The sequence below is a fragment of the Cnephaeus nilssonii genome (genome assembly GCF_951640355.1).
Source record: "Cnephaeus nilssonii genome assembly, chromosome: 10".
Lineage (NCBI taxonomy): Eukaryota > Metazoa > Chordata > Mammalia > Chiroptera > Vespertilionidae > Cnephaeus > Cnephaeus nilssonii.
In genome coordinates this window covers 44650144-44662824 of record NC_137081.1, presented here as the reverse complement: position 1 = coordinate 44662824, position 12681 = coordinate 44650144, and the positions used below count along the sequence as shown (strand labels likewise).

The 12681-nt window shown below is 36.9% G+C and overlaps 1 protein-coding gene across 3 annotated transcripts in view; it reads left to right on the top strand.

The window, feature by feature from the left end:
* Positions 1-12681, top strand: part of MAP3K20 (mitogen-activated protein kinase kinase kinase 20) — a 144704-nt gene that overhangs the window by 52829 nt on the left and 79194 nt on the right. For all 3 annotated transcript variants that reach the window (XM_079782149.1, XM_079782150.1, XM_079782151.1), the window contains exons 3-4: positions 5022-5109; positions 9456-9557. In XM_079782149.1, the coding sequence (XP_079638275.1) occupies positions 5022-5109; positions 9456-9557 (190 nt within the window). The remainder of the gene's footprint in view (positions 1-5021; positions 5110-9455; positions 9558-12681) is intronic.

The window sequence follows — 12681 nt, the reverse complement described above, 5'->3', positions numbered from 1 at the left end:
TAAATATAAAATAACTTCTTTGTGAGAGTCAACTAAGATAAGTGCTTTGGAATGTTGAAGTGCTGTATTGAGGTAAAAACATAGGTAAACATGGAAGGTCGAAAATAATAAATACACAAAGCTAATTAAAATGAAGGTGGAATCCACTGTTGGGAGAGATCTGGATTTGCCCATAAGCTTGACCTCACTGTAAATTATAAGCTGACTATAAAGGAAGGGTAAGCTGTCAGAGAAAGGAATTAGCATGAGTTGAGCACCTGGCATTTGCTGGGCACTGGGCTAGGATTACTGTCCCCATTTTACAAATGAGGAGACTGAGGCCCTGAGAGGTTCCATAACTTCCTCAAAGTCAGCTCGCTTGTGTAAATGACAGAGCCCAGGCTCATGTTCAAGCCTGTTTGACTCTAGAGAATGTCCTGATACATCATGATTAATTATCTCAATTCAGCTTATCAAATATTTATTGAGAACCTACTCTGTGTAAAGAACTGTTAATAATACTTTTTATTTTATTTTACAGAAATGCATAGAAATTTAAAGCATAAAGGAATCTAGAAAATAATTTGTCCAACCAAGTCATTTACTAGGAAAACAAGGTCCAGGGTGACCAGGTGGCTTTAGGGCCATCTATTTTGGAACTAGAATTTAAATTTCCACTCATGTAGTCAGTATTTAATTAAATTATATTGCTATTCAGTTTTTTAGAAGCTTAATCCTTCATTAGTTCATACTTTGGGACTAATTTATAGGCTCCCTTTAGGGAAGTTTTCCATGTAATTTTAGCACCAAGTTACTACTTTGACCAAATTACCTAAGTTGTTTAGTGGAAATCTGGGGTTTGGTATATGCTTCTGTCACCCAAACTAAATACAAGTTGTTTACAATATATTTGACTTTTTCCTATCATCACAGTGACATTCTGTTGTGGGCACGAAGACTGTAAAATCTCTTAGTCTTTTGATGATTTGGAAATAGCTCTCCAATCCCTGTTCTTAAATCTTTGCTATTTGTTTCATTCTGTTTGAGCCACCCTCGCATCCTGCCAGGTTAGTCTGCCCTGAATCTGGGTGTGTACTTAACTAGGCAGCAGCCTGGTTCCTGGAGGGGAGCCCACATGCGGCGAGTCTGCTGCAACCCACCAGGAAAACCACTGAGCAATAGGCTTCCCAGCAGTGGGGATGTTCGTAATAAATCCCACAGGGCTCCGCTCAGCTGTGCCCCAGGAGTGCACAGAACGACTGGCTTATTTTTTTCTTAGTATTTCTAGCCATTTTCCTTCCAGAGAAAAGTTTTCGTGACATGAAACATCATTAGGAATATAGGCTGTTTCAAATTATAGAACCTGAATTCGGTTCATTTGTCCTTCTTTATTTCCCTGAATACCTACAGGGCAGCTTTTGAAAGAGAACCTACAGAACTATGAGGTTTGCTGCTTGTCATGTGACTGTGTTAGTGAATGGGTCTCATTAAGCCTAAAGCGCCTCAAAGAGCATGACCTGTGCATGACACTCTGGTGATTAAATACAGGATTGAAAGTCAAGCCTACTTTTTAAGTTGTTCCTGTATGCTGCATTTTTAGGAGGAGAGGGCCTGGTTTTCCATCTTGCCATATGTGTAAGAATCAAGTTTTTCTTTTAGGAAAATGCCCCTACCATGATACGCTTGGGGTGAAAATGCAATTAATTAAACAGCATTGTGTTGTTTTTTATCCTGGTTTTTGTGACCTGGTGCATATAAATCTTTTAATTTCTCATATTGAGCATTCGGCCTTAGTTATCTTTATAATCAGAGCCTGAAACAGAAAGGAGGGGAAGTCCTACCCACGTCCTGCCTGTAAGAGCTAGGTGTTTTTGTCTTACAGACTTGAAACACTGTTTTAGGAGTCCTTCAAGCAAGAAGTTCCCTTGTCCCTGATATCCCGCTGCTAAGTGCAATAGCTCTGGGCTCTGTGGTGACGAAGATAAGAGATATGCTGTCCTGAGAAACTCAGTGGCATTGTCTTTTTGAACCCGTTCTGATCATGAGAGGCCTAGTTCAGTAGCTGTGAACTTTTATGCCAGCCTAGTCCTATGAAGAGGACTGTCTTAGTCCATTTGGGCTGCTCTAACAGAAGACTGAAGACAGGGAGGCATATAGACAACAAACATTATTCCTCACAGCTCTGGAGGCTGGGAAGTCTGAGATCAAGGCATTAGCAGATTTGGTTTCTGATTAGAACCTGCTTCCTGGTTCACAGATGGCTGTCTTCTTGCTGTTTCCTCGTGTCGTGGAAGGGGTGAGAGAACAATCCTAGGTCTTTTTTATAAGGGCACTAATCCCATTCATAGGGGCTCCACCCTCATGACGCTCACCTCCCAAAGACCTGATCACATTGGGGGTTAGGTTTCAACATACCAATTTTAGAGGAACACATTCAGTCTGTAGCAGGGAGCCTGCTTGAAATGTAGCCCCACTCCTGAGAATTAGGGCTCCCTTCTCAGTGCGTGGTAGAGGAGCACCTGCCACTGTGGGTAGGGGAACAGTGTACTTGACAAAAGGCGGGTTTACCTGTAGAGGTGGTTTTGGAAATAAATGAACAAATGTATTGGGAAGAAAACTGGAAATGGAAGGGTTAAGCCTAAGCAATCCTCTGCATTCTGAATCTGAAAAAGTACAATGTCAAGGCAAGGGCATGCTTGGAGAAGAACCAAAACAGGAAAAGGCTGTCAAGAAACTGCTCATTTAATTGCCATGGACTGCAGACCCTGCAACAGGCAAAGTCTTCATTCTGAAAGTTTAAATCAGCAGTGAGCTGGTAAATACAAATTTCAAATGTAGCTTCTACTGTGGTTATATAATTGATCGACTGTCATTCTTATGAGATCATTGCCTTAGTAACACTTATGCATGTAAAAGAACAGAATAAATGCTGGCACAGATCTATGCCCACCAGCATTTCATTCTTCTCACTGTACTGTTCAGAGTAAACATTTGCTCACATGGATGCTTTATAGCAATTATTTAAACACACTAAATATTATTATCATCAAATACGATTTGTTCATTCATCCTTAAATAGTATTGTGTGGTTTTGGTGTAGAAAGCACCTGACCTTTCTCTCTCTTGTGATATTACACTAGACATTCTGCAAGATGAGGAAAGTGCGAAAAGCTTCCATAAAGGGCAGCAGGCATAGGAGCAAATGTAAGGAGGAAGAGGAACGTCATTTACTAAAACACTGATCCAGACACTGAGCAGGCTGAGCTCAATCAGAGTACACTCAGTTTCTAGCGCCTGCATCTTTGGTCTCAGGGCCCCTGAGAAACTTCCCAAGAATAACCCAGGCAAAGACTAGTTTGTTTCAGAGCCATGTCAGGAGAAACTCACAGCTCAGAGATTCACTAAACTAGTTTTTATATGCCTAGTAGAGTCCTGCAAATGTAAGGCAAGAGTTTCAATTCTTCCTCATTCTCTCCTAGGAAAATCAGAATTTCCATGCAAATAAATATTTTTATATTTATACTAGAGGCATGGTGCATGAAATTGGTGCACGGGTAGGGTCCATAGGCCTGGCCGGTGATCAGGGCCGATAGGAGCCTTCCTTCCGGTTGCCAGCCAGGGCCTTACTTCGTTCCGTGCCACCCCCTTGTGGTCAGCACACATCATAGCAAGCGATTGAACTCCTGGTCTCCCTGTTGAACTCCCAAGGGGACAATTTGCATGTTAGCCTTTTATATATATAGATGTTCTAGTCATACTTGGTGCCTATAACAATCATGTGTTACTTGTTCTGATTTTAAAATTATTTAGGCTTATTATAAAGAATTTGGAAACATACAAACCTTTAAAATCACTTAGGATCTCCCTGCTACCTAGTGATATCCACAATTAATATTTTGTTTAATTTCTTCCTGGTCTCTCTTCTATATGTATAATTTTTATTTTTGTAAAATATGGGATCCTATTGATATTTTAGAGACCCCACTGTCTTTGGAGAGAGCTTTTGATCTTGAATACAGTGCAGTAAGGAGGCTGCTTCCTCTGAATGATTGGATGAGCCGCTTTTCTGTCTTTTGCTATCATACTCTCATGGAATCATGGAACCTTGGAATCAGTGAGGACATCAGAGATCAGGGTCCATGGAGTAATTTTTTAAATACCACACACACCAGATATAAATGTACTATCTCTTTTATTTTTTTCACTTCAGAAATTAAGTTTAATAAATGTAATTTATTTTTTACCACGTCACTCCACAGTAGTTTTCTAGTATTTAATACATTTTAAAGTGTAAAGTATGGCTTCCCTGTCAATCAGAGCTATAAGTCAATAATCTACCTTTCTAGCCTTTATAGTACCTTTTGCATGCAGTAGGAGAGAAACAACATTTTTAAGACTTTTTATTGATTTTAGCGAGAAAGGAAGGGACACACATACACATCGATTTGTTGTTCCACTTATTTTTATGCATTCATTGGTTGATTCAAACCTGCAACCTTGACGTATGAAGACAACTCTCTAACCAACTGAGCTACCCGACCAGGGCCAGAAATAACATTTTTAATGAATGATTAGATAAATAATATAAATAGATATTACTTGAATCTGTTCCATTAATAGTTTAAAACCTCTACCTTAATTTTATCTACTGCTCATCCAACTGGTAGAAGTTTAGTCTTGCTGCAGCCTCTGAGAAGAGACATTATGCAGAAGAAATATATTTGACTATTAGAAAGAGGACTTGCACTTCAAATAAATATGGTACCTCCCTCTTTGGTCATCCTCCTTCACCATCAGTTATGCTGGCTTGCGAGTTGGCTCCTCTTTTGTTGCCACTTCAACCCCATTTCAGCTTTAAATTTTCAGAAAGGTTCAATAGAAATTCTTAAACTTTCAAGAATGCTGCTAACGACAAGAGTTTTATCAGCATTATACACTTATTGAGTGTATATCTTGTAAATGTATGTAAAAGAAAATTAAATAGGGAACCTATTTCATTAGACTTTTGTAAATGTGAAATTTTATTTTTTATTTTTATACAGGCAGAAATACTCAGTGTCCTCAGTCACAGAAACATCATCCAGTTTTATGGAGTAGTTCTTGAACCTCCCAACTATGGAATCGTCACAGGTAGGAACTCATTATTTGATTTTCCTTCCCCAATTATCTAGCTTTAGATTCCTTAATATGCTAAAATGTTTAATATCAGGTTCAGTCATGAATTGGGTGCTACTATCAGATGTCACCTTTGTTGCTATAAAGCATTAATAAAACTGATTATATCAATATAATTAAGAATGGTGTTTCCACTTCTACCCATGTTTAATTGTGCTAATTATATCTGTGTAAATGCTATTTAAATGCACTTGCAGCTGCAATACCAATATTTAAAGGTGCCGTTTAACTAAAATTTCATTTAATTAGTTGAAATGAGCGATGTTTTTTGTAACTGTGACCTTTTACAAATTAAGATTTCTTGAGCTATTCATGTTATAATTCTTTGCGAGACATTTTAATCCCATTAGAGCGTTCTTTCTTCAAGGTCTCTGACATGAGAACAATATTTTTCAGGTTTGGTCATCTGGGTTGGTAATGACCTTGATCTAAATTATCACATAATTTGGAACAGCAGTTTATAACTGATGGAAATGTCCTTTCCAAAAAGGAGCACACAGAAAATGTTGCCATAAAAAACACACAGACATATTTTTTAGATACTTTATACTCATGCTTGTACAATCCAATCAGCAGCTTTAGGTATATAATAAGTATAATGTTCAATTTTACAGTAAATAACTTTGATCAGGCGGTTTATCATGGCAGTCCTTTGCCTTAAAAGATTAGCCCTGTCTTCTTCTACTCTAGTGGTAAGAACTTGGATTGTCATTGTGGAAAATAACAACTAAACACACTCAAACAAATGGATTGGATTAGGTACGTTCTTATCAATTATTTCATCTGATACTTACAATAACCCTATGAGATGGGTAAAATAATTTTTGTTTTACAAATAAGAGCCTAAAATTCTAACTTTAGTAACTTTCCCAAGTTAGTGGTAGAATCAGAGTGGTAGAAATTTCTCAGCTTGATCTTGTACAGAAGTTCCTCTTCTTGTGTGCAAGCTGTGGTTACACTGGTTCTTAAACTCAAAGGGGATGGCTGCTGTTATTTCCATCTTCTGATAGCAGGCATTTTAACATGATTTTACTCTGCTAAGTGGTATTTTTACCTGAAGTAGTGGGTATTTTATCCCCAATTAGCTATCTTTAGATCTGTGCCTAAAATGAGTTATGTGGCAGTTTTTATCTTGAGCTTATATTTTTCTATTAACTTGAATACCCAATAAAGGGTTATATTGTTAGTGTCTTAGCCATGCTTAACCTTGTAGATCAGACTTCTAATTTAAAATTAAACCCTGTGTCTGACCCAGTTCCCATATTGCTCTTTGTTTCCTAGTCTGTTGTATTTACTTTTTACAGGTTGTGTTTACCTTATAAATCTGAACCCAGTTTTCTGATCCTTAGATGTAGCTTAAATTATTCTTATATAGAAGATGATAGTATGATACTCCAAAGAGATTAGAAACTCTGCTTTTGTCTTGTGCCCTTCATGCTTAATGCTTTTGAGGATAAGATTTTTAACTTTAACTCGGTGGACTATTCAGGAAGTTTTCTAGTTTCTTTTGAGATGAGGATGAAGAGTAGAAAAAAAAAGACTTGGGTCATGATGTGAATCCTTTTTCCAAGAGTTTACTCTCAGTCCCTAGGACAGTGATGGGCAACCTTTTGAGCTTGGTGTGTCAAACTTCGCCAAAAAACTGAGCATAACTCGGGTAGTGTGTCACTTTGAGGAAAAAACATTATTTCGCAAATGTTTCATCCTCAGGAGCAGCGAATGTTTCATCCTCGGCATGCAGCCGCCTCAGCGGTCGCGTGTCATCAGAAATGGCTACGCGTGTCAGTGCTGACACGCGTGTCATAGGTTCGCCATCACTGCCCTAGGAGGATATGGAACAGTCATTTTTAGCTAGAATGCTCAAACTGTCTTCTCATCCAAAAGAGGGAGAAAGAATCCAAGTAATTGGATGAGTATGTTTGATTGTATTTAGTGGTGTGTTTTTTTTTAAAAGACTAGCCAGTCCTTTATTTCATGAACCCTTCTAATATTTTCTACTCATAACTATTCCTACCCAAAATCTTTGGTTATCAGGGACTAGTTCTTTTTAGATCTATACTTATTTACCTGTAAGGCCAGTAAGTAACATTAAATATTAACATTAATCATTTCTTTAAAACAACACAAGTTTCAAAATTGTGAGGTAATTGTAAGTTGTGTATTTATAGCTCTTTTATTGACCTATGAGGTTGATTATTAAAGATACTTCTTAGCCAAATTTTGATGTGTTAAAATGTACTGATTTGTCTTTGTTTCTAAAGATGCTAGTTTAAATTGTTTGTTCACAAGTATCTACCAAAACAATATGTGAACTTTTCAACCAACCTTCTGCAGCATTAGGATCTAGCCATACTGAGTACATGGGTAGTAGTTAACTGAGCTAAGTTTGAGAAACTAGATGGGTTGGGGGATGATAGCACTAACCTTGCCTCTTTAAATTAACACATTGGATTCAACATACAAAACATCAAAGCATCAATGTTCAGAGAACTAGAAGAGACTTTAAAGAATTAAAGGAAAGTGTGAAAACAATGAACCAACCAATAAGGAATCTCATCAAATATATAGAAAATTTTTTTAAAAGGACTCAGTGAAAATTTTGGAGTTTAAAAAGACAATAATTGAAATTTAAAATTCTCTACAATTGACTTAGCATAATTGAGATAGGAGAAAAAAATCAGCAAACTTTAAACTAGGTCAATAGAAATTATTTAATCTGAAAAATAAAAATTTTGAAGAAAAACTAACAGAACCTTAAAGACCTATGGGACAACATCAGGTATACCAATTAATGTATAAAGCAAAGAAAGAAGAGAAGAATGGTATAAAAATAAAAAATAGAAGACTACTTGATGAAATAAAGGCCAAAAAAATCCCAAATTTGATAAAATGCATTCCTCTACATACTTGAACGAACTCTAAGTAGGATAAAGGCAAAAGAACACACACCTAGACACATCATAGTCAAACTGTTGATAGAATCCAAGTGAAAATTCTTGAAAGTAGCAAGAAAAAAATGTCTCATGTACAAGGGAATGACAATATGATTAATGACTAACTTCTCATCTACAACAATAGAGGCCAAAAGGCAGTAAACATTTTAAGTGCTAAAAGAAAAAACTATCCATAAAAATTATGTTTTAAAAATGAAATCAAAATAAATACATTCTTGGATAAAGAATGAAAGAATCTGTTGCTAGCAATCCTGCCTTACAAGAAAAGTTAAACTTACTATATAACCCAGAATTCCATTCCTAGGAATCTACCCAAGAGAAATGAAAATATATTTCCACACAAAAACATTTGTGAAAATTTTCATAGCAGCATTATTCATAATAGCCAAAATCTGGGGATTTGGCTATTTAACTTTTGTTAAGTAACAATACAAATACCTATTGAGTGGTCATGAATAAACCAAATGTAAATCCATACAATGGAATATTATTCAGCAATAAAAAGGAATGAAGTGCTGATACGTGCTACAGTATGAATGAACCTTGTAAACATTATGTGAAGAGAAAGGACACAGAGAAAGACACAAAGCCCTTATATTGTAGACTCCATTATATGAAATATCTAGAAAAGGCACAGAGAAAGCAGAGAGAGAAAGTAGATAATGAGAGTGGTGAATACTGTAAATGGGCACAGGAAACTGTTTAGGATGATGGAACCGTTCTAAAAATTGGATTGTGGTTGTGATTGCTCAACTATATAAATTTACTAAAAATTATCAAATTGTACACTTAGAGTGGGTGAACTTTATGGTATGTAATGTATACCTCAGAGACATTTTTAAAGGCGTTGTCTCACTTTCTTGGCCATTTGTGCTAAATTTTAAGGGCTGGTCTAAATTCTGGCACAGCAAGGTTGATTTATTTACATTGTCATATAAACTCTGACTTGTGTTTAGTCTTGTCTATCTTACAAGAATAGCCATTTTAAAAGAAATACCTATTTACATGTCTGCCTTTGCTTCCAGTACATTCTTCCAATACACTTTTGTGTTTCTGAGTTCCATTTAAGTGACTTTTGATTTTATCCTTGGCTGAAGATTAACTATTCATTCTGTTAGTGCTTGTCTTGGACAGTTTTCTTTCCAGGATAAGACTAACTTTTAGAAACCACTTTTAGAAAAGTATATTTTTATACTTTTAGAAAACACTTTTAGAAAAGTATATTTTTATATACTTTTGATGTCTTTTGTTAAGTTCTTTAATACATCTTCCTAATGAAAATATAAAGGTTTATTTATGAGATGCCCCTTGTTTTTAATTATATGCTTATCTTTCCATTAAAAACAGAATATGCTTCCCTGGGATCACTGTATGATTACATTAACAGTAACAGAAGTGAAGAGATGGACATGGAACACATTATGACCTGGGCCACCGATGTAGCCAAAGGTAATCCTAATCCTTCGTGAATTCTTGTAGAATTGGTGGATGTCCCATCCTGACATGGTGACTTAAGTCAGAAGATTTGTTATTCTGTGTCTTTTATAAGTTCTTTTTTCAGACCAAAAGTAGCAAGAATTCTGCAACTTACTGTATAAGTAATATTTTAGGTCATTGCCTTTTCACTCATGCATTCCTTTTCTCTCTTTCCATTTTTTACTTTATTTCTTTCCCTAAAACCAAGTCCCCACAAAATCAGTGTCTCCAGAACAGCCATTTTTACCACATTTTTTACCAATGTAATCGATGAGCTTGCTTGACAAATTAAGTGGAAAGATCATAATCCTGTTATTGTTCTGCAAGTCTCTACTTAGATTCATTATGCAGAAAACATGATTTATTGTAGGATTAGTTCTATTCATTTTGTATACAGAGTAATATACTAAAAATAGTAACCACTTGCAAAAAAATTGTGATTTGTGCTACCATGTACAAGCAATTCAGATTTTATTTCATATTTAATGTAAACTTGGAAATCACCCTTGGAAATTATATATTTTTAATGCACAAAATCCCTAAACAAGGTGCCCAGTTCTTTTTCCCTCATAAATTCTTACATAGACTAATGCTTTCTGAAGCAATTTAAATTCCATTTATTTTTATCTTTTTTTTCCATTTTCCCAACTGAACATTTCTGAGTTTTATTTATAACTGTCAAAGTTGCTTTGGAAACAACATAATCTAAATAATGAACACTGATAGTTATATTTGTATTCTAACTACCTCTAGAAAGCCTGTTACTGGGACAATTAACTCCTTTGAGTTTTGCTACTCCAGATTCTATAAGCTGGGAAGTCATACAGTGACTTCCAAAAGTAATAATAGTCTTTCCTTTGGGGAATTATCTTGTTTGTTTTAAGTTTCATTACCACCTGCCAAATTCTTCAAATAAAGAAAGTGAAAAAAAATTTTTTTTTTAAGTTTCATGCTAAATGCTGCTGCTAAATGATATTTCATTATGTTATAAAAACAATAAGCTTTACATTTAAGAATGTGTACTTAACGCTTTGGCTGTGTTAATTAACTTAATTGTGTATTCATGCATCAGGCATCTCAGATCAGCCTTAAAATTTCACATTCTTCAAGACATTTTCATGTAACATCACAGTCACTTCTCTGCATGTCAGTAGTACACAGGTACCACCTGTTTGTAAGCAGGGTTATTATTACTGGGAACTGCCTGAAGCACTGTGGAAATACACTGACATGAATGTAAGTACATATATAAGCAGTCCTTGACCTAAAGCACTTCACCTTACAGACATTTGCATTTAGGGGTAAGCTCAGCCTATAACACCTATATCATTACTTAACTAGAGGCCCAGCGCACGAAATCCTGCATGGGTAGGGTCCCTAGGTCTCGCCTGCAATCAGGGCCATCTTCTGCCCACTCACCAGTCCCCAGTCCTCCCCCGCCGCCTCCACCCACCCTGGTTCCTGTTGGCCAGGCGATCAATCTGAGCCTGCGGGCCAGTGGGGGGGACCAAGTGGTCGGCTTTCTGCCCGCTCGTCAGTCCCCAGTCCCACCCCACCGCCACCTACCCAGGTTCCCCATGGTTCCTGTTGGCCATCCAGCGATCAGAGCCTGTGGGCTGGTGGGGAGGGACCGAGAGGTGGTCAATGCACCTCATAGCAACTGGTCGATCCATCATTCTGGTCGTTACGCCGTTACTGTTGGTGACCTTTTATTATATGGAATGGCACTTAGGATGGACAAACAGCCAATAAACCAGCTGACATCAGTCACTCTGGTTCCTTCTGTGCACACTCTACTTAAGCTTGCTTGGCTCCCAGCCTGTAAACCTCGTCCCTCCTGGCCCCTTCCCCTGCATAGTCCCTGTCTGGGGGGTAGTACCTGGGCTCCAGATCATCTGTCATTCCTGGGGTTTCTCAAGACCGCTGGCACTCAATATCAGGGGGACAAAGAGGAGAAGAAACAGGACTAAGTAGCAAACTGGAACCAGAGGCAAAGAACAGGGATGGAGAGAACGGGAGTGGATCATGGGACAGTGTCCAAAACTACAAAGTAATAAGATCACGTTTTTGTGGCTGGTGAATTGATCCAAAAGGCGAGTTCTAATGTGCTTGGCCAACGCTCAGTAGAGTGAGACAGAGAAGATACTTGTTTGTTTACAGTTACAAGTCATACTTCCTATTTAAGATGGGCTATAAAAGGAAGAAGAAGTCAGTGCTATTGGAATGACTTCAAACCTCTCCGATAAAGCTATATGTAGAAGTTGGAGATTAAATAGGAAGGCTTGATTTTCATTTATTCCGTTGCAAATTCAGCTATGTACCTTTCAGTCTGACCAAGATTGAAGGCACTATAGTAACAAGATGCTGAGAAATCAAAGAATGAACAATTCATTTTTAGGAAGAGCTGGTTCATGCATTTTGACATAGGCACTGCACCATCACTGCAGAGAGAATGCCTCTCAAAACCAAAAAGGTTCTCTTCTTTTGGGGTGGAGAGAGGGGTGGAGAGAGGAGTGGAGGAGGGCAAGCCAGCAAGTATATCTGAAATTTTTGCAATTCAATGAGCATTGTGTAAGAGGAACAATTAAAGCAGATAAACCTGCATCCAGTCTCAAAATGGTCATCATTGATTCTAAATCTCTTCCAAATGATACCAGTCATATCTTTTTTAGGAAACCCTGAATCTTAAAAACGGATGAAGGTATTTTCAGCCTTCTTAATTGTTTACAATAAAAATAAGGCAGAATTACAGATGGCACTATAAAAACAAATTAAATAGAATTTTATATGATTGTGATTACTACCATGTTTATGAACACTAAATATTCTGTAAGTGTGTGCTGTGTATTATACACAATAATTTATGCGACTTCTTTTCATAATATCTGCCATGAGGAGAAAAGTGCCAATATTTAAAGCTTTTATACTTGAGTGTTGTTGTTTTTGAAATCCTTAGTTGTCACAAGTGAAGAAACTGTCTACTTGTACCTCTAATAATAATTAAACCAGTTCTACCTGAAAATAGTAATTCGGGAATTTGATTCTTAAAGCAAGAGAGAGAGAACTATGAAATTCAGTCATAAAAATTATTAAAAGT